This window comes from Octodon degus, unplaced genomic scaffold (genome assembly GCF_000260255.1).
Source record: "Octodon degus isolate 3935 unplaced genomic scaffold, OctDeg1.0 scaffold00154, whole genome shotgun sequence".
Lineage (NCBI taxonomy): Eukaryota > Metazoa > Chordata > Mammalia > Rodentia > Octodontidae > Octodon > Octodon degus.
The window spans coordinates 4,277,649-4,300,690 of NW_004524730.1; the positions used below are offsets into that span (position 1 = coordinate 4,277,649).

Here is a 23,042-nt window from a genome sequence, read left to right on the forward strand (position 1 = left end):
AAGATAACGTGGCTGAGTATGTGTGAAATCAGATCTGCATTGACACTATTGACATTATTGACGCTTGGGTCTTTTTTTTTTTTTGTATTGTTCTTCTCTAACAGCTTTTACTATTCTTGTGCTGACTTTCTGGAATCTTGACTATTATATACCTTGGTATAGATTTATTTTAGTTATATTTAGTTTAGTTAGTTATAGATTTATTTTAGTTATCACAGTTATTTTAGTTCAAATAGTTTAATTAGTTAATGGGTTTTATGACCTTACTTATCTGCATGTCAAATTCTTTTTCTGTACTTTGAGAGTTTTCTGCCTTGACTTCTGTGGACATAGTTTTTATATTGTTGGTGCTGTCTCATGTTTTCATTGACTCTGATCAATAGTGTTGTTGTTCTTTGCATGATTTTTTAGTTGTTGAATTGATTTTTCATGGTTCTGCTATTTTTAAGAAACCTTTCTTTTCATGATAATGAGCAGCAGTCTTTTAGATCTGATATTCTGTCCTCACTTTGATTCAGTCAGTTGTGTATACTCTAAATAGCATTTTTGATCTCTTAGATCTAAGTGTTTGCATTTGCTTCAAGAATTCCATTTCATTCCTATGTGGACATTCATGGTTTCCATCATTTTCCTAACCTCCTTTTTTATTTACTCATTTATTTTTTTTTAATCTGCTCTAGAGTCACTGACCAGGTCTTTTATTATGGGTATCATCTCTTCAGTTATCTGAGTAATTATTTCTGATTTGATTATTTTCTTTTTTTATGTATTTTTTAGTACAGAGTCTACAGGGTCTCACTACGTAGGTCAGACTCATAGTGATTCTCCTGTTTACAGCCTCCCAAGTGCTGGGATTACAGGCGCGCACCAGTACGCCCAGTCTCAATCGCCATCTCATGGCGCCACAGGGGTGGGGCCAGCACAGCAGGTCTGGGGATCGAATCCCCATTCCTGTCTCTGCTTCAGCAGGTGCTTTAATCTGCTGAGCTGTTTGGCCAGCCCCTCTGATTTGATTATTTTCTTGAATCTCACTTACTTGTTTTGTTATACTGCGGCTACCTCATTAGAGAGTCCCGGAGGGTGACTTTCAAATTGCTCCATTTCATTGCTCTCAGGATTTGCCTTCCTGAGCTGGAAATCTGAGGTTACGTCTTGTTTAAGTGTCTTCTCAGTTTCTTTTCTTTTAAAGTTTAATTTGTTTTCTATGTTGATGCTTGTAAATTTCTTGTGGTACATACTTTCCTCACTAGTAGCAAGGCTTCCCTAGGCAATGGCTATTCATCAAAGATGTGTTCTTGTTGTAACTTTTTTTTTTTTCCCTTGGTTTTGTGTCTGTCCCAGAGTCCTTCCTCGCCAGTTTATTAGCAATGAGAAGTTGCTATTTGAATTGGCACGCAGTCCTTTAGTACTGGGCTATGGTGATGGCTGTGACTTCAGAGAACCACAGTGTTGTCCTGCAGGGAGAATAAAGACAAGTGTCACATCCTGGCTAAAGAAGCACAGTTAGCTTTAACAGTAGCATCGAACATAGCCTAGAAGTTGACAAACTGGTAACTATTAATTTGTTATCTTTAGCAATAGGAACACAATCTACAGTTATACAGTAGTCCATTGACATTTCACAGTTTGACTTTTGCAGACTCACTGTTTCACAGACTTTCAAAAAATATTAATCTAAATTATGTATCATGGATTTTTTGCTATACGATGGGATTTTTTTGTGTGTGTGTTTTAGGGAAGGGTCTGCAGGGTATTCAGGGTCTCACTGTTAGACCTGATTTGTAGTGATCCACCTGTTTATAGCCTCCTAAGAGCTGGGATTATAGGCGTGCGCCACCACGCCCAGTCTCAATTGCCATCTCAGCACACCCTGGGGGCGGGGCCAGCATGGAAGGCCCTGGGGATCAAACCCCCAGCCCCTGCACCCGCTTGCAGGCTCTTTAGTCTGCTGAGCTATTTGGCTGGCCCTCTATATCATGGAATTTTGCAGTACTGTACAGGATATGTGTATTTTTAAAATAATGTATGTCTATGAGTTTAGAAAATGGTTAAGAATATTAGAAGTGTTTTTAAAAGTATGGCAAAGGTTTATAAGAGTGTGGGAAGGGTTTATACAGCCATAAATATATACAAATACTAAAATAAACATAACGTCACTACTTCACTGATTTTCACTTATTGTGGGGATGCCTAGAACGTAGCCTCCTCAATGAGTGAAGGACCTTGTATAACACAGTCCAGCATAAACCAATGACTTGGACACAGTGAGTTTCCCTCAAGCAGAGTGATTTTACCGTGTTGGGAGGCAGGGACCAGAGGGATTACAGGACAAAGCAGAGAGCTCGCTGCAGAGAAACACAGTATAAGGAAGGCTGGAGGACGGAGGACAATCACCAGACCTCCGGGGAACCAGAGAAGAGCACAGGAGAGAAAGAATGAAGGAGAAAGAGAAAGAATATCAAAGCAGACCAGAAAGACAAAAGACAGAGATCACTCATGTAATGTTAAAACAAAAAAAATCAAGGAAGTTCATGAGGAAGACAAAAAGTAAGTCAAGCAAGACAAGCAAATAATAAAAGTATAACCTAAACAGCACCCCCCAAAAAAAATTAAAAAAACCAAAGACAGAAAAAGAAGAAACAAGGCATAGAGAAAATAAGATAAAATGCTGGTGTCCACAGTTCTGCCTCAGCATGCCAGCGAGAGCCCACAGCTGTGCTGGATGATCCCGTCTTCCGCAGTCCTGTCAGTGCTGGGCGCAGGGCTGATCTTGGCCTGTGGATATGGGGGCTGAGCCAGTCTTCAGGCAGCCACTTTCTGGGTGTCCCTTGGTGGCCCTCCCGCTCCTTACCCTGTTTCTGTGCGCTGCTCTCCCAGTTGTCCTGATAACCTCAGACTGGAGTCAGGCCTGAGGAGAGACCTTGTGTCTGTCTTCTCTGCCCCTGGTCCCTGGGCAGTGGGGTGCTGTTGGTGGACTCGGTGCCCTTCCTACACTGTGGAGACAGCCCAAGCTACTAGGTCTCACTGCCGACTCTTGTTGTGGCAGGGTGAGTGCAGACTTCCACTTGTTGGCCCACCGTGGCCTAAGGCTGCTTAACTCCTGAGTCACTCTGTCACTCTGCTGGCAGAAGGGCAGGAGGCCTTGTGCTATTCTCTTCACCACCTTCACTGCTGCCACTGAAGTCCCTCAGCTTGTTGTCACTAGAGGTTCTGGTTAGGTCCTATAATGCACGACACAAGAAAGGGTAATAAAGCTTCCTGGCCCAGTGGAGAGGGAGCCACTCCCCTGATCAGCCCCGCTGGGAGTGCTGGAGCAATTTCCTGCCAGGCTGCAGTCTCCTCCATTTAGAGCAAGGCAAGATAGGTGAAGGGCTTCTCTCTTCAATCTATCCTGTGTGGCTTGAGTTGGCCACACTGTTGTAGTCCGTGAGTTTTGGGGGCACTTCTCAGAATGGTGGCTTCTGCTCTGTATCCCAGCAGCAGTCCTACTGGCAGCCATTTATAAAGTCCTATGTCTCCTTCATTTAATCTACAAGTCTCTTATTTCAGATTTATTTTGGCATTGGAGTGCATCCCATTTTTCAGTTGCCTGTGTTTTAGTTGGTATGCTCTAAGTCCAATGTGGTTCCTTCTCTGGTCAGCCATGTTGGATTCTGGTTCTCCATTAGTATAATTTTTATTGATAGTTAACTTGTACTTTTTTAAATCATTTCTTTTCTTTAATTTCTGAAATATCTTGTCAGTAATTGTTACTTGCATTGCTTTGTATCAATCCAGAGCTTCATATTTGTCATGTCAAATAGATCTGTTTTGTTCTTCTACATATGAGACAGTGGAGTTGAGAGAAATGAAATATGCTGCTGAGTGTGGATGGCTAAAATACTTGAAAAACAAAGTCATTAATTGAGGATTTTGAACTCCAGGTTGTAAGCTTTTGTGTAACCCTGAAAACACTTCCCAAATTCATGATTCTCCAAATATATTCAAGCCTTCCACATGTCACACCTACTGCTTGGTGTCAAACATGAAGCATGAGTAAGACTAGTCCCAACCCTCACAGAACATGTAGCGTAGGAGAAAACAGAATTATCAACAGGTTATTTCAGTCCAGCATAAGTACGTTGGCACTTTTGTGGTTATGACCACACTTGTAGATAGTGAGCCGGGGCATCATATAGGTAATTTAGCTATGTTCTGACAGTGTCATTTCTCATGGTAACGATTGCCATTCAATTTTAACCCTTTTGATACCATGACATTGCTAAGAATGATTACTTCAAAGGAATACACCTTTGCCTATTATGTAAAAGTTAGAAGTCATTTGTGTGATTTATAGTCTAGTGATAAAAAAAACCTTGTGATTTGCATGTGTTCATGGCTTTTAAAAAATAAGGCATTCAACATTTTGACTTGTAGACGGTTTATTTTGGAGACATTGACACAGCTGCCACAAAGCTGTCTGGGAAAGGCTCTGTCCTCAGTGATCCCAGCCTGGGCTGGCATAGTGACTTATATTCTGCAGCACAGAATTGTGATCATGTCAGTTGTGAGGAAAACAACTGTTATATTCATATGGAACAAATATGTTGTCATACTTCATTTCAGAAGGTGATGACCTAGAATTGCTTTATTTACTAACTTGATCACTGACTGTGGTTAATATTGGGCTTAGTTCCCACAAACACATATGACAGAATATGTATTCATTTAGTTTAAAACAGTGCTTGCCATGTGCCTGGCACATGTGAAGGAATAAAGAACGGTCGCTGCCATTATGAAGTTCGCAGCCTGCTAAGAGAGACAGATATGAGCTGCACATTCGTGTACAGTAGCTGTGCAAGTGTAACTTTGATGAGGCCTTGACCCAACCCGAGGGGGGGGTCCTGTTCCGAGATGGATGAGCAGGGCCGTCCGACCCATGACCTTGACAGGCCTGTACTGATGGGTAAGATCTCCTTCCCTAGCTCTGATCTGGATTGGCCAAGAAAACTCTTTTCCTACTGCAAAATACACGTGTTTTCTGCCATGTTCTTCTTAGTGTTTTATAGTATTCTTTTGTGGCTTTCTTTTTTTGGTAGTACTGGGTATTGAACCCAGTGTCTTGACTATGCTAGGTAAGTGTCTTGCCACTTAGCCACATCCCCATTTTTTAAAATTGATTTTTCTTTGAGTCATTCTTGAGTTTTTCAGAGTGGATTTTAACTTGCCGTCCTTCTGCTTGAGTCCTCCTAATAATCCTTTACTGAGGACCACAGCCACTTGGGAGTTAATATTTATGTATGGTATGATGTTAGGATTTCAGCTTTTTTCCATATAGATGTCCAGCAGTCCTGGCACCCCATGGTGAAAAGATTGTCCTTTACCCAGTGAATGGCCTTAATACTGTTAGGAAAAGTTTGCTAATATCAAAGCGAGGTTCTGCTTTTCATCCTCGGTTCTGTTCCTTTGATTTTTATGCTTGTCCTCAGGCCAGTAGCCTGCTCATAATTAATTAATCCTCTTAATAAAATTTAAAGTTCAAGTTGTATAAGTTCAACAACTTTGTTCTTTTTTTTTTCAAAATTATTTTTGCTATTCTGGCTCTTTTGTGTCTCTATTATGTACTTTAGGATAAGTTTATTTGTATATAATTAACTACTAGTTTATTTGCTAAAATTTTAACTGATGTTTTATTAACTCTATAGATCCAGGCTGGCGAGATAGCTTGGCAGTCTGAACACCTGCCTGGCAAGCACAAGGACCCAGTTCAATCCCCGGTACCACATGCTGTGCCAGCCACCAAAACTGGGCATGGTGGCACAGGCCTGTAATCCCAGTGCTGGGGAAACTGAGACCGGAGGATCACTAGAGTCTAAACTGCATAGTGAGACCCTGTATCAAATAAATGAATGAATGAATAAATAAATAATTTTTAAAAAATCTATAGATCCATTTGTATTTAACTTTTAGCTTTTCTTTGAGCCTTCTAGCCATGAATATGAAATACTTTATTTTGTACCATAGTTTTTTAATATCTCTCAGCATATTCTGCCATTTTAGGATATTAGCCTGATTGGTATTTATTGCATAAAATTTATTTCTAAATAGGCCTAACTTGATGTTTTTATGGATGGAATTGTTTTCCACTTCAGTTTTCAATTGGTTGCTAAAGTATAATAATGCAAATGATTTTTACACTGGTTTTTTATCCCGTGACCTTATGAATATTTTTATTAGTTTTAGTACATTGTATTTTAATAGAAGCAAGCGTAAGAATGATTAAGTAAAATTCACATAAGTGGAATTAGTAGGATTCCATGACATGTAGAATCATGTTATCTATTAGTAAAGACAGTTTTACTCCTTCCTTTCCAGTGTGGCTATCATTAATCATCCTTCCTCCATCCTCTCGCTATCTCCCATCCCACCCCGACCCCTGTCCTCTCCTACCCTACACTGACTAGAACCTTTATTGCAGTGTTGCTGGTGAAAGCCTTTTACTGTTAACTGTCAGATTTTTTGCCACCATGTGTCATGGTGAAGAAATGCTCCTATTCCTAGTTGTTGAGAGGTTTCACCATGACTAAATGGGGTAAACATGCGTCTTGAACTTTGCTAAATGCTCATTGAGATGATCATGTAGTCTTTTTATTTTTGCCTTCATTCTACTAATCACAGTGTATTGCAGATATGTGAAGCCAAATTCGCTTCGTACTCGGACAGAATAGTAGGCTTCTTTATCTGTTGCTGGGTATGGTTGATTGATTTTTGCATCTGAGCAATCATGAGGGACTTGGCTTATGGTTGATCATCATTATGGTGTACTCTTATATCAGCCTACACATTTTCTGCTTTTAGTGGAAAATTTTCTTCATGGGGTGTGTACCACATACTCCTAAATCTGAGGATTGTGTTTTTTAGCCTGAATAACTTCTATCTTCCATGTAACCTAGATGTGCTAGCAAAATGTTGTGTTTTATTTTTATGGGATTGACTTTTATTTCACCTGCACTGTGGAGAAAGTTATGTAATTCTCAGCTGAGCAAAACCCTCCTCCGCCAGCTCTTTAGATGCACCGGTCGCTGCCTTCTGGCCTGTTGCTTGGGAAGAAAGTATTTAATCATCTTGCTGGACTTTTATACGATCTACTGCTTTTCCCATTTTGCTCTTCAGACCTTCTTTGTCTTTGTTTTTTAATAATTTGATTATGGTGTGTTTGTTTATCCTGTTTGTTGGCTGAGATTTGTGCAGCTCTGGGTTTTTCCTTCAGGGTGGGAAGTTTCTAATCCTCATTTCCTAAGTTTTTCTGCCTTTCTCTCCACCTTGTCTGCCCTGGATGCCCATTGCGGGTATGTTGGAACACCTCTAGGTGTCACATAGGTCTCAGGCTCATTCATCTTTTTTTCTCTGTGTTCCTCAGGCTGCGTCATTTTAATTGACCCTTTTGTTAATTCTCTGCCATCTCAAACCTGCTGTTGAACTCCTTTAGTGAACTGTCCGTGAATTGTTGAATGTTTTCCCCATCTCTTTTGTAAGGTCAAAATCTGGACCCTTTCCAGGATGCCTTCTGTTACCTGTTGCTTTTGTTCTCTGAGCATGCGTCACATGTTCCTGTTTCTTTGGGTGCTGCTTGTTTGTTGTCCTTGAAAATTCTTTGTGTGAGATGGTGTGTGCTAGCGAATCGAAATCCTCAGGAGGCTGTTGTTTTGTTTCCATTTCCTTTGTCATGTAGTCTGTGCCCTCATACTTTACAGGTGTGAATGTCCCTCCTAGTACGTTTCCTTTCAGCTTCTATGTTTCAGCCTATCAGATTGGAGCGTGGTGTTCACTGTACAGTGGTCAGCCCAGGGCTGTCAGAGGTGTGCTCACATTCCTGTGCCCGGATGCAGCTGCACTGCAGGGGGCGTCTTGCAGTGTCTCTTCATGCGCTGCAGTGCTGCTCGCCATTTTCTGCCTGGCTTCTTGGTCCCTCCTCTGCAGGCACACAGACCCGCTGTTGGGCAGGGACTGGATAGCCTGTCAGGGCTCCAGGGCTGATTTCCTGCCTGTTTCATTTCTCTTCTCTGCTTCATCAAGGTGGTACTATCAAGCTTGCTGATTTGCCTGTCTTCTCTATTCCTTTGCTATGAAATAGGTACTATCACTAACTGCTTTCCTGGTCTTGGGGTTTTTCACAGTTTATTCCAAAGTAGCTGAGTTTCCTCCTACAGTAGGCAAAGCTTTGGATTTTTGTCACTCTCCGGTTTCTTGGGAAAGCTAAGGTAACCACTGTGCTAGAAAGAGAGGAGGTGACATCCCCAGGGAACAATGCTAGAGATGCCTCCTCTCCTCTGCTTTCCTTTTCCCATTACCCTTTTCTTTCCTCTCCTTTCTTTTTTATTTTTGAGAGCTGTAATTTGCTACGTTGCCCACACTGGACTTGAACTTCTGATTTTCCTGCATCAGTCTCTTGCGTAGCTGAAATGTTAGACGTGCCTTGCTGTCTCCTGCTAGTCTCTTACCTTTCATATTTATTATTTAATTATTTATTTATTTTTGGTACTGGGGATTGAACTCAGGACCTTTGCTTGCCAGGCAGGCACCTGTGCTGCTGAGCTGCGTCCCCAGCCTACTTGCTTTGCCTTGCTTCTGTTCAGAATTGTTTCAATAGGTAAAATTTTTGTGTTTTCAATTTATTGTGCACATTCAGTCAGTTTCAACACTACTGAAATGGTTTGTATACTTTTGTGAAATACTATAGTGTTGTTCTTTATAGAGAAGTTTTGTTAAGCTCCTTCCTTATCCAAAAGTACCAAGTCCTCTTATTACTTTTTTATTTATAGTGTGTTTTGCATCTTTGCCCATATGAAAATAGGAAAAGTTTTGCTTGGTTGTTTTAATACCTTCATAATATTATACTTACATTCCAGAATTTATCTAGTCAGTCCTTCAATGATAAACATTAAGGTTATTTCTTATAGATTATAGTGTAAACAGTGATCTCACGATTAACCTGGAATATAAATATTGACATATCTTGGTAAATATATCTGAAGAGTAATTCCCAGCAAAGAAGCCATTGAATTTCAATAAGTTCCTTTTAATGATTTCGTTTAAAGCCCTTTTCCCATTCTGGTTAACATATATTTAAATAGAATTCTCTGGGTAGGAAAATGTTGCATGCATATAGGTAGTTAGAATTCCAGTCATTATTCTTAATGTCATAGTTTATAAAAATGTTGTCTTAAATCATGATCATCTGATTTAAATTTTCTTTTTCTAAAAGAATGTATTTAGTACAGGGTCTCACTACACAGATCAGACTTGTAGCAATCCTCCTGTTTTCAGCCTCCAAGTGCTGGGATTACAGGCATACACCACCAGGCCCAGTCTCACTTGACAGCTCAGCACACCCCGTGGGTGGGACCAGCAGGGCACACTGGGGATTGAACCCTGGTCCCTGCACCTGCCTACGTAGGCACTTTAATCCAGTAAGCTATCTGACCTGCCATTGATTTGAATTTTCTACTGACTTAAAAGCATTATCTCTTTTTTTGGTCATTGACATTTTTCTTAGTACGTGTGTGTAGTACATAATTTCACACTCTTTGTGGGGACTTGGTACGTGTGACATCTTAATTATTTTGTAGGCCCTTTCACTCCTCTTGCTTTACCATCTCCATCTCCCTTTCCCTTTTTTTCCTTTCTAAGAACATGAAAATGTGACCACAGTGATTATCAGCAGTGTTCATCCAACATTAGAAGGAGTGGCCACATATATTTTTTAAATTATCATAAATGACGTAACGGATGAGTTCACTTGATTAAATTCAGACTTAACCTCAGATACCAATGACTCAAAGCTTATGTTTTTCTATTACTGTTTGTCTATTTTAATGTAGTTCTTCAAAGATAATATTTTAAATGGTCTTTCATTTTAGTTTTCATGACACAGTTATGATGACATCATCTTAATTAGAGCAAGGCTTTCTCCTAATGAAAATTTTATGCTGTTTTCAGCTAGAGCCTCCAATGTGATTTTTTTCCCCTATGAATCTACTTGTAAGTAGGCATGACTGAGTGCCATGCTTCCTAACAATTTTCAGTGGGGCAAGTATTTAACATTTATCTGGCACATTTTCTTTATAATGTACTTTACAAATCCTTTATTAATCTTACCACATTTTTAGTAAAGTGATTGGAAACATATTAGAATGCTTATTATGGAGAAGATGAGCTGATACCAGAAAGGTTCAGGTGACTCTTGAGGTCCGAGCATCTCAAATACGTGAGAGGAAGAGTCTGTTTTGATGCGTCTGCACCATGCGGCGGCCTGCCGGGTCACCTCGGCAGTGAGTGACTGTGGGGCAGGGGTCACAGCACCACGTGGAGCCGCTCGTACCCTGACTTCTGTCTTCTTCCCGGAAGAGGTCAGTTAACTGCCAACTTCCTCCTTCATTTTTCACATGCACCAAGCCTGCCCAGTCAGCGCCTGTGGGACGCCGTACTGTCCATGTGAAGCCCAGCACCAGCCCAGCCCAATCAATTCTTTGCTGGCCTCCTCGCTCAGGTTTCTTGCTTCTCTTTGGCAGCCCTCTGCACTGAGTAATAATGGATTTCTTTACTTTATCCCACTTCTTTTTCACACCAAAGGAATGAACCTTACAATATTTATAGCAATATATAGATTCCTGTTAGTAAGATTTCCCTACTAATCGTAATGACTTCTATTTATCATTTGCTTTCGCTTCCTCCTACTTTGCAAGTTTGGATTTCGACTTCCTTTTCATTGGTGTTCTTTTCTTTTAATTCTGTGATATCTTCTAAGTTTGAAGTCATTTTTTGCATTCTACTTTTAAAAATTAAGAAATTTGTTCGTATACATTTATTAAATTTTTTCAGCTTTTTCATTGTAAATTATTGTTCAGTAAACTCTCCTCTGAACCATCCATTCACATCCAAACATATTTGGTTTTTCTCTCTTAAAATTCTCACTTTCTGCCTTCAGACAGGCCCTGCCTCTCCCTGCAGGTGGGTGGTGCTCCGTGCCCTGCCAGGGCTGTGCTGTTCTCGCTCAGGCTTCATCCTGCTGGCGTGGATTCCTCGAAGCCCATTGCCAGAAGTGCTACCTACTGCTAGTAGTGGTTTTTTAGTGACTCTTACAGAATTAGGACTTGTTTGTTTCATTAAATATGAATGTTAACACTGCCTTTTTTAAAAAAAAAAACTGTAATGAATACTATCTCTTCTCATTTTTATGCCCCAACTTTGTGATGTATTTTGTAAGTCTTCTGCCCCCTTGTGACAGGTTTCCTGTGTTGTCCAGCCTGCTTTCAAACTCAGGATCCTTTTGCCTCAGCCTCCAAATAGCTGAAATTATAGGCATGCACCAACATATCCAGCTACTACTTGTGTTTCAGTCCAAAAATTTCAGTTTTACTGTACAAATTTTGCTTTTATCTTCTTAATTTATTCCTGTTTTTACACTACTATAGATATAATTATTGTTTTAAACTCCCTTTCTTTGAATTGTCCATTTCTGTTGTAAAGAAACACAGTTTTTTTAGGTTGACGTTTTTATTCTGTAGCTTTGCTCTCAGTCCTTAGCTCTATTTTTGTCTGTAGATTGCTTAATATATTCAGTATACAACTTTATGCTGTATTTAAAGAGATTGTTTTAGTTCTTCTTTTTTAACTTGTATGCTATTTATTTCTTTTTGTTATGTAGTTATCCTGGCTACACCTGAAGTACAGCGCATACCCTTGGCTCATTTCTGACTTTTAGACGACACTTTTAGGGCTGGGGATGGAGTTCCGTAACACAAGTGTCTGCCTGACAAGCACAAGGCCCTAAATTCAATTTTTGGTACAAAAAAAAAAAAGAAAAAAAAAAATCCACAAAATAGGATGACACTTTTAGTCTTTTTGAAACTAAATCTGTGAATTTTGTTGCATTGTTCCATGAAAAATTTATTTTGTGCCTATTGAAATAATTATGTGTTTTTCCCTTTGTTTCATTTTTTATGCTATTACATTGAATTATTGATTGATTGATTGGTTGATGATTGATTGACTGGTTGATTTTTTGAGACAGGGTCTCACTATGTAGTCCAGGTTGGCCTTGAATTCACTACATAGCCCAGGCTGGCCTCAAATTTGTGACAGTCCTGGTGTGTCAACCTCGCAAGTGCTGAGATTACAGGTCTGAGCCACCACTTCCAGCTGTATTAATTGATTTTCTATGTTAAATCAATTTTTCAGTTCTAGTAAATTTTTTTATTTTATTTTACATATTTGGTACAAGGTCTCACTATGCTGCTCAGACTTGTAGTGATCCTCCTGTTTCAGCCTCCCCAGCACTGGGATTACAGACCTACACCACCACGCCCAGACTTAGTCTGGGGTAATTTCTGCTTGGTTCCTTTATATATTTTATTCCTACATTCGACTTCCTAATAATTTGCCACTTTAACATTCGTGTTGATAAACAGATGTTTAGATTTTGTTTGTTTCTTTCTTTGTTTTCTCTTACCCTGTGATATTGTCGTATCAGGCCAATACTGGCCTCTGGAAATGTGTTAGGAAATGTTCCTTCCTACTGAATTCATCAGGTTTTCAATGAGCCTTTGTTCTGTGGGCTTGCTCGTTTAATGGTCGCAATTGGGTCGGCTCCAGAGCCTCCCTCCCAGTTGGAGCCCGCGCTGGTGCGCCAGCTCTAGGCAGGCCTGTGTACTTCCGGCAGCCACGTCTCCGCCTCCAGCAGTAACCCTGTTAGCAACCACTGGGTTACCTCTCCAGAGGGCTTATTGTGCAAGAAACATGATTGCTGATGATAAGATTATCATAGAGGAGGGGCAGACAGCAAAGGTACATTCCTTATTTTGTTGTTTTCTGTTCAGATTTTGTATTTAAGTCAGTTAACCACATCCTTTACATTTTCAGCCTTCTTGGCATAAAATTTTTCACTGTATCCCACTGCAGTCTTTTATTTATTTAAACTCCACATGAGAGCCCCATTCTAGCTCCTGATGAAGTCTTCTCTTCTACTTAGTTTAGCTAGGTAATAGTTTATCAATTTGTTAATCTTGTATACAAACCAAATGTTGATTTTATTATTTTGTTTTTGGTTTACTATTTCATTTATTTCTGCTATAAGTTTTGTTGTTTTTTCAATTAAGTATATTTGGTTTACTTTCTATCTTTAAAGAGGACAAGTTCGCTTATTATATAGTTTTTTATTTTTAAATATAAACCTTTAGGGCCCAGGGAGATAGCACAGTAGAATAAGCACTTGCTTGGCAAGCATAGGGTCCTGAGTTCAATGCCCGGTACTGCAATAAATAAATAAAATTAATTAAAATAAAATAAACATTTAAAAAATTCCCTGTAATTATTGCTATAGATGTCCCCTGCATGTTTTGATTTTTTTTTTTTCATTTTCATTTACCTCAGGGTATTCTGTAATTTTCCTTGTGATTTGTTTTGTTCTAATGGTTGTTTTAATTATGTTCACTTATATCTACATATTTCTGAATTTCTAATTCGTACTCTATTGTCAGGCTGTATTGCTTTAAATAATTTCAATCCTTTGAAATTATTGGGGTTTATAAATTACTTAGCTTATATTCTGTCCTTAGAAGTAATCTGTGTGCATTTGAATGCATGAGTCCTTGTTTGAAAGATATATTTTATTGATCTCTCTGTTGAATCTTAAGTTTTCTATTTTCACTATTACAAAAAGGATCTTCCCAGAACAAAATGTGTGCAAGGACTGAAAGCTTCGCTGGCTTCTCAGCATCCTGATGTCCAAACATTTGAAGTTATCTTTAGGGTAACTGAAGGCCTCCAATGATCTGGCTTCTGCTTTCTCTTTCCGTTTCAGTCCATCCCTGAGGGAAATCTTGTTATATTCTGCCATAGAGCATGTCTTTGGATTTCCTGAATTTAATATCGCTTAGCTTTGCAAATGTTTTCTTTTCCGTGTGGATCGCTTGGTTGTCTGACAGTGAGGTCTCACACAGCCTTAGATGACATTTCTTGTAGAGAACTTATTCTTGCTTCTGATAGCTGAGCTTGATAACCTTCCTGTTTCCATTGTTTGGACCTTAACTTTGATTTTTTATGAAATCAATCATAAGGGCTGGCGAGATAGCTCAGGGGACTAAGTGCCTGCTTAAGCAAGTGCAGGGACCAGGGTTTGATCCCGCACCACATGCCACACCAGCCCCACCCCCGGGCACGCTCAGCCAGCAACTGAGTCTGGGTATGGTAGCGCACACCTGTAATCCCAGTGCTGGGCAGGCTGAAAGCAGGAGGATCACGAGTCCAAGCTGCGTAGCAAGACCTTGTAACAAATACAAAATAAATAAATAAACCATGAGATGGTACATATTCTGTGTCAATAGAGTTGAAGATGGTAAGGAAGAGGAAAAAATCAAAGGTGACTCTTATCTTAATTTCTGGGCTGAATATTTGGTTATTACCATAAGATAAAAAGGGAGGTATATGTTTTCTGGAATAAGATTATGCATGAGATTGTAAATGTTGAATTTTATAGCTGGTGCAATATCAAAATAGAAATGAGAAGAATGAGTACATGAGTTTTTTGCTGGCTTTTTTTTTTTTTTTTTTTTTTCCTTTCAGTAAAGTGTCATGTTGTGCCTGTATCCTTTCTGGCTACACTGAGTTCCTTGGCTCCGAGGCCTGTAGCTGATTCACTCTTGCTTCTCCTGGTCTCACTGTAGAGGCTCAATGCATGCTAGTGCAATTGACTGGGAGACGATAATAATGCCTCTATAGTATTTTAAAATTTTATTATAAATGTTTTCTCTGGACACCAGAGGAATGATAGTTGACTAAAGAAAATTTTAGCTTGGGGAAAATGTGGTTTTCTCTTATCCCCTTTTTAATAAACATTTATTAATATATTTTCATTTTAATGAAGTCATATTTTATTTTTTTGAACTCAGCTGTCTTCCTAAACCTTCCTTTTAAAAACGTAATTGTTTGCTTTTTTTATTCCGAATGTTTTTGTATTTTTAATTATGAGGCAAATATATCTCCTTTTTTCTGTGTAGGACTATAATGATGAGATCAGGCAAGCACAGCTCCAGGAATTAACATACTTGAATGGCGGATCAGAAAATGCAGATGTTCCAGTAGTTCGAGGGAAGCCCACCTTGCGTACAAGGGGTGTGCCAACCCCAGCAATAACCAGGTAGGTGCTGCTCATTTTTTTTATAGGTTAATGCACTATAGCAAGAGCTTTCGTGATTCTCATATTTGTAGCTAAAAACAGCGGCATTGAGACATCTAAGGCCTGCGTTCTGCACTGTGGGGTCACTCTGAAGACATTTCTTTTGGAGGCAGATAGTCCTAGGCTTAAATATCACTTGTACCAATTATTAACTGGTGGCTTGAGACCAACTCTTCTTCCAGCTTTACTATCTGAATGCTTTAACATGGACCAAATAATACTAAGCCAGGCCTTACCATGCTGTCCCAACCCCAGGGACCTGGAGAGGTTATCTGAATTAGGACAGCCTAATGGCGCCTGACTTGATACCATTTGGCCTACTACATTTGTTATGTTAGTTTTATCCTCACATGACAGGAGCTCATATGTTTTCCCAATCTGTACCACACACACGATAGTATATTCTAAAATACTTTTGAAATTTCCCGAACATGTCTTACCCCTACATTGCCATCTTAGGTTGGGACACGCATAGAGAACACAGGGCGCGTTCCTAGGCAAGGTGCTCCTACTAACGCCGCCCGCCCGTGATGAATCTCCTGTGTCCACTTCCTTGTGATAAGAACTCAGACTTGTGTCTTCAGCTCTTGTCCCCAAAGGGTACAGCAAGTGCATGCGGGTGGGTAAGCACAGGTTCCGGAGCTGACACTTTGCTACCCTCATTCTTTCCCTTGCAGTGATGTGAACTGACAGACAGGGACGTAAGTAGGTAGGCGCAGCCTAGTGCTGCGGTGGCTACGGCAGCGTTGTGCTGCCACAGATCTCCTAAGGACTAAGTCCTCAGAATGTGTCCCTGTCACTAAGAGATTCAGGACAGTATAAAGACAGTCATGTGTTTAGTCAGGTAGGTAGATACACCCGTGTACCGTATATATAAACACTTTAGTGATATGTATAACCTTACTCCTAAATGTTTCATATACAAAATTATATATGTTGTGATTCTTATTTTATACGCATATACCTATAATATAAATGAACCAAATGTTACTGTTTCGCTTAAGACTAGATTCAGTCCCTCTTGTCTGTTTCTGCAAATGCACAGAATGAACCTCCCTCGGGTAGGGGGTAAGGTCCAGCACACCCAAGGCCCTGGCTCAGGGGACAGTGTGTGCCCCACATCTCAGCTGCTGGTTTTACTAATGATAATTTCTAATTTAGTTGTTAGTTTTTTACCTAATGTTAAGATCTGAAGAGGAACATTATCGTGGAACATCCAGAGACACTCCTCTGTCTGCCCACACTAATTTGTTCCTCTTGATTACAGCATTTGCGTAGCTCACCACTTACACTTGTCTCGTTGTCTCAGTGCTCAATATTCTTTGATAAGATTATTTTCTAAGTTCTCATTTCAGACTCTGGATTTCACAGAGTAATAGTCACAGAGTGATAGCTAGTCTGGCGCCGAGGTTAAAGGTGCCCCGCAGTCACCGTGTGTTTACTTGGAATCACAGGCAGTTCTTGCGCTAGGAGCCCCTGGGTGTGCTGGGCACACGCCGCTCCCCGTGCCCTCCCGTCCTCCTCCTCTCCACGCCCCACCTTCCCCTTCTCACTCCTTCCCCATCGCACTCTGTAGCCCAGGCTTAGCCTCACAGCCCTGCCTCAGCCTCCTGAGTCCTGGGATTACAGGCGCGCCCTGCTGTGCACTGCTGAGTGCGGTCTCCTTCCTTCCTCTATTTGCTTGTGGCTTCCTTGGTCCCAAATACCATAATTTCTTGTTTCTACAGTATAAAGTTCATATTCCTAAAAAAAGCATTCAAAACCCTTCTGTATTTTTCCTAATTCAAATTTTTTACTTTTGCTCCAGTTTGATCTTTGTTCAGATGCCTGTGTTTCCTGTGTATCTGGCCAACCCCAAGCAGGAACTTTGCAGTATAAAGTTTGTACTTGCACCCTTCTGGGCCTTTGTTCATGTAGTTTCTTCGATCTGTAGCTGGTTCTTCTTTTGCTCTCTGCTCCTCTCACCTGTTTAAATTCTATTTTACAACATAACCTGAAGGTTATTTTAGCAGAGACAAAGCACTTACTGTTGGCACAGCGCACTTTAAAGCACTTGAAAGATGTTAACTAGGTTACTTCCTAGCAGTCCTTTAAGGCAAGCACTGCTTCGTTATTACCTGTTACAGATGAGGGAAGCATGATCAGAGAGGTAAACTGCCTGTCTGAGATCACACAGCCAGGAGGAATCCAGGCAGTCTGGTTCCAAAATCCAAAATATTTCCTCTATTTGATCCTTGCCTTGTGTTTCTCATCTTTTTTTGGTACTGGGAATTGAACTCAGGACCTCGCGCTTGCCCAGCAGGCACTGTGCTGATGAGCCGTATCCCTGACAGGTGTTTTTTCATCTTGAAGAATTTTTTTCTTCCCTCTTTTCCCCTTCCATAGAACTTTTTATTCCAAAACTTTCATTATATTTTTATAATGGTACATGGTGACATTTTTGTACAAGCTGTGATGAAAAGACATTTATTTACTGCTTTTGCTCATATAAAATCACATGTGGCACCTTGTAAGAACAATGTAGTCTATCCAGATAAGGTAATAAAAATAAATTGATGTAGAAATTAGAATACAAAATTATAAAAATCCCAAGGGAATTTTTTTTACTAATAACTAGTAAACAAAAAAAGTACTGGTTACAAAATTCTGTAGAGTTAGTGGAGTTGTCTTCATGTTATACTTACGTTATGCTTAGAGTTTCCTAAGGGTCATGCTGAAAAAAATGAGTGCAAAATTTAGCATCTATTACTGTCTGAAACCAGTAATAATACAAAGAAAAAGATAAGAAGAGGAGAAGAAGGAGGGGTAAGAGGAACGAGTACACTCACTCAGTGATGCCTAGAACTTCTTAGTACCAAAGCATTGAAAATGTTCCAGTGGACAGTCATATGTTGGTCATATGTAATGTAATAAGATTTTCAGTGGCATTCCCTTTAGCCACTGACTCAATAAGTCATTTTGATTTTGCCTCAAAAATATGCCTCAGTTCCTCTGGGAAAATTTCCAGTAGGGGAATAGCTGGCTTGAATGGGATTTCCAGTCCTAGTTTCTTAAGGAGTCTCCACACTGATTTTCCATAATGGTTGCACCAGTCTACATTCCCAACAGCAGTGGAGAAGAGTTCCTTTTTACCCACAGCCTCTCCAAGATTTGTCGTTGGGTGATTTCTTTATGATAGCCATTCTTTCTGGGGTGAAATGGTATTCTCATTGCTGTTTTAATTTGCATTTCACGAATGGCTAGTTTCGTAGAACATTTTTTTTCATATATTTATTCACTTCTTTAATTTCAACCTCTGAGAAGTGTATGTTTATCTTGGATGCCCATTTCTAGATTGGGTCTTTAAATTTTGGGGTGCTAATGTTTTTTAGTTCTTTTTAAATTCTAGAGAGCAGACTTTTGCCTGAGTGCTTATTAGTTAAGATATTTTTGAAATTTGTGGGTTGTCTTTTCACTTTGTTGGTAATTTCTTTTGACATGCAAAACTTCTCAATAAGAGGTGGTCCCAGTTGTTAATTCTTTCAAGTATTATTAGTGTAATTTGATTTTTATTCATGAACTCTTTGCCTACCCCTATGTCTTCAAGAGTTCCTCCTACTTTCTCTTCCAGGAGATTGAGTGTTTCTGTTTTAATGTTTAGATCTTTAATCCATTTTGACTTTAGCTTAGTGCATGGTGATAGACCTGGGTCAAGTTTTAGTTTTCGGCATATAGAGAGCCAGTTTTTCTAGCACAGTTTGTTAAAGCATCTATCTTTCTTCCAGTAAGTGTGTTTGACCCCTTTGTCAAAGACAAGGTGGCTGAGTGTGTTTGTAGAGGCTTCTGCATCTTCTAATCTATTCATTGATCCTCAAGTCTATTTTGTTGCCAATACCATGCTGATTTTATCACAGTAGCTTTTTGGTATAATTTCAAGAGGCACATGGAGACAAAACATTCTCTCAGGTTTTCATAGAGAGCAAATTGGTCAGACAATGGCTGTGACTCATCCACATGGCTGACACTGACAAAGGATCTCCAAACTGCAGTACAGGGTTTCAGGGTAAATCCTGAGGGGATTTGACTGACCCTGGCAGATACAAAAGTTAAATTTCTTGTTATATAGGCCTTGCTTTATCTTGGTCTTAACCATCCATCAGAAAAGTATAAAAACAAAATATAAAAAGTAAAGCCATATTAATATGCTGAGCTGTAAAAGGCTCAAGTCAACAACTTTTGACATTGCCAGTCCTACAGATAACCCATTACTATTCTGGACTATATTGGATTATTTTGCTGAATTCATGCACCTACAATATTTAAATGGCAAGGGAATATCCATCTCTGATGAAACTAAACAAAAAAAGGTGATACAAATGAAAGACATTTTGTGTCTGTATATACAAAATGGTTAAGATAGATATACATTTATTTTCTCTTAATTCAATGAGAAGAAAGATTTGTATTAATAATGTTTGGACAGGATGCCATGTCTGCATCTTGTACTATGAATAACCACTAAGCACTGTCCTCCCCTTGCTGCCTGCACCTCCTTCCACTTTCCATCTCTCCTTGCTCCTCACTGCATTCGCAGTCCACACAGACTACTGGCTAAAGAAGCCTTTGCTGATCATCACCTGATGTAGCTGTCCTCAAATCCAGAAGCCGCTCTCAATATGCAATGTATTAATTATTGAAACTGTCCTACTAATCGGTTTTGAAACTGTCCCATTGCTGTTTCTCAATAAAATAAAAAATACTCAACTGTATTTCCTTAATTACTCCTGCCTTTGTGTGTGTGTGTGTGTGTGTGTGTGTGTGTGTGTGTGTATGATTTTGAAATAGGGTTAATTTACATCACCACAGAAAGTTCATGTTGACCTTGAGCTCACTTTGTAGACCAGGTTGGTCTTGAACTCATAACTATCCTCTTGCCTCAGCCTCCCAAGTTCTGGGACTACAGGCTTCTGCCACTGTGCTCTGCTACTTCTGCCATTCTTTATCATGTTATCTACTGTGTTCTAATTTTCATGCATAAGTACAATGAGCATTTAAAATTAAATTTTATTTTCTCGCTTTAGATCCTTTTGTAGTTTCTCTTGATGCTGTAAGCAAGCCCAAGTTTGATGGTTTGCATGGGAGACCAGCACTTCCTCCCCTTGCTGCCTGCACCTCCTTCCACTTTCCATCTCTCCTTGCTCCTCACTGCATTCTCAGTCCACACAGACTACTGGCTAAAGAAGCCTTTGCTGATCATCCCCCGACGTAGCTGTCCTCAAATCCAGAAGCCGCTCTCAACATCTGGTCCTGGGTTGCTTACTAGCATTTACCAAACTAAACTTACTTTGTTTACTTTTTCATTAGTGTGTCTTGATGTCTTGTGAGTCGTAAAGGCCCTGTCTACATGGTCTGTAGCATATGGGGCATCGCTTGGTGGGTAATATAACACAACAGCACATTCTATAGATGCCTGCTGGTCAAATGTTGACAGTTTGGAATATTCTTTCATAGGTGGCAGTTCTTGCTGTTTATGTGACTGAATTTGCACAGAGTTGGCTTTGTGAGAATATTCACATGAATATCGCTGCTTCGGATTTTCATGGTGTTCCTCTCTCACTCCTCTGCTAGTCAAGAGACCCCATGGGGAATTAGGGGAGAAACACAAATAGCTAGTGGCATCTGCTGTAGTCAGTGTGCCTTTTATTTGATGTTTTTCTCACCGTATCTTCTCACCATATTTGAGTCTTCCTGTGGTGATCTGCATTCAATGCTTTGGACACCCAAGAGTGTTTCCTCCCATCTGTCTCCTCAAGAGTTGAATGTGTGTTCTGTCTAGTGTAACTGTGGACACTGTCTTAGCCCATGTGTTTGCCAGTCATGTCTTTTCAAGTCTCTGTCACCCTCAGCTTCCTTGTCCACAGATAAGCAAGGATAGACCCGCTTCACAGTGTTGAAGTGCTACTGGGTTTGATCCTATCAGGACAGCATGCAAGTCTTCAGGACGTGTAGTTTTCCCAGATGTCGTAGCTTCCTACCCTGTCTGTGAGCCAGAGATTGAGTCTCAGCTTTCTTGGTGTTATAGTATTGTGCTTTGGTAGATCTGTTTCTTACTTGCTTTGATTCTAACTTCATATTTAGTTCCCTCACTTCCTTTTTATAAAAAAACTATGGAACCTTAATTTGCATGAACTATAGATTTCTGTGAAAAATAGGACTGCAGAAACTATGATAAATATTGATGGTGTGAACTTTGTATTCACAGGGGAAGAGGAACAGTTACAGCCCGGCCAGTTGGAGTTGGGGTTCCACGAGGCACACCAACAACCAGAGGAGTCCTTTCAACCCGAGGGGCAGTGAGTCGGGGAAGAGGCCTTCTCACTCCAAGAGCAAGAGGTGTCCCCCCTACTGGGTACAGACCTCCACCACCACCCCCAACACAGGAGACATATGGAGAATATGTAAGTGAAGATGCCATGTGACAGTTGTGGTGGTCAGAATGTCCCAGTTCAGATATAGCACTGGATGTCACAGCTGAGCACTCAATGAGCCTCACTTAAGTCCTCGAATATTCTGCCTTTATTTTACAATATTAATTGAATGCTAAATAGTACCAAAAATAGCAGGACCACTTTCAACAAGGTACTAAAAATGACAGGACCATATAAAAATGGTTCTTCTATCAAATCGCTGAAATATGTGGTACAGAGGAATTTGATGGGGAAGTGCAAGACCGGGCAGGGAGACAAGCTGTTGGCTCTTGCAGAAGCTCAGTGTGACATTCTTTCATACTCCCTTCTGAGTAATCCCGTTGTTGAGAAATGCTTATCACATATATGAAGGTGGTCTCATTCTTTAGTGTTTCCTTTTAAGCTGTGCCCCTAAGTATAAATTTTACCAACAACTATTTTCTGTCCCAAACCAGAGAATCAGTCAACGAAGGTCACCTGGGAGAGGAGCGGGGAGTTGAGGAGGGGACAAAGGATAGGAGATGTGAGAAATGAAGACAAGACAGGATTCTGATCAAGTCTTGTTTATTCAAAGGAAACTCTGGGTATATATAGTGGAGGCATAGGGAAATGACGTCGGTGTGTAAAAGGCTTGAGTAACTAGGCAACCGGGCTATGACAAGAAGTCCCACCTCTGGGGCATAGCAGGAGACTTATGGGAAATAGGCGGGGTGAGAAGAATTAGGAGCTTAGCTCAGCAGAGGTAGGGGAAGAGGAACCCAGAAACCCCCTTGCAATAGGACTGGAGGCCTGGAGTTATTGAGCCTCCCACAGGTCCCCCTTTACTTTTATATATGTATGTAAAATATGGCTTCTATAGACGGCTGATTCCCTTGAGGGGCCAGTGCCTGTCTTAGGTCAAGGTGTCCTCTACACAGACCCGACTCAAACCTTACCCGTCATAGGAGACCAGGACGGCAGAAGGTCCTGTTACTGTCTTAGGCAGCGAGTGGTGTCTTGTGCATGCCCCTCATTACCCGTCCTCTGGCTAGCCTGACCATCTCACCAAGGGTGGGAGAACTAAGAGGTCTCCGGACCTTCATCATCATAAGCTGGTTGTAGTCCAGCACAGTTTTCCCTTTCAGCCATGTCAAGGCTGTGATAATGAACCTGAATAGGCTTCATCAAGGTCACATCCAATTGTTGTTTAACGAAAGTCATCAGCCTATTGAAAATACAGGGTCCTATTGATAAAAGTATTAATAGTCCAATCAAGGGTCCCAATAGAGGGAGAAGGTAGGGTATTACTCCATTCCATGTGCTCCAGAAAGGGTTTTTAAATAGCTCTCTTCTCCTCTTAATAAGATCTTCTTGAAGTCTCTTTATTTTATCTCGAACAATAC

The 23,042-nt window shown here is 40.3% G+C and overlaps 1 protein-coding gene across 4 annotated transcripts in view; it reads left to right on the forward strand.

Annotated features, from left to right (window-relative positions):
* Khdrbs3 (KH RNA binding domain containing, signal transduction associated 3) overlaps positions 1 to 23,042 on the forward strand; it is a 210,274-nt gene that overhangs the window by 102,216 nt on the left and 85,016 nt on the right. For all 4 annotated transcript variants that reach the window (XR_002818323.1, XR_002818325.1, XR_002818324.1 and 1 more), the window contains exons 5-6: positions 15,036 to 15,175; positions 21,456 to 21,651. Coding sequence is in view for 1 of the 4 variants with exons in the window: in XM_004642492.2 (XP_004642549.1) it covers positions 15,036 to 15,175; positions 21,456 to 21,651 (336 nt within the window). In the remaining 3 variants the exon portion in view is untranslated. The remainder of the gene's footprint in view (positions 1 to 15,035; positions 15,176 to 21,455; positions 21,652 to 23,042) is intronic.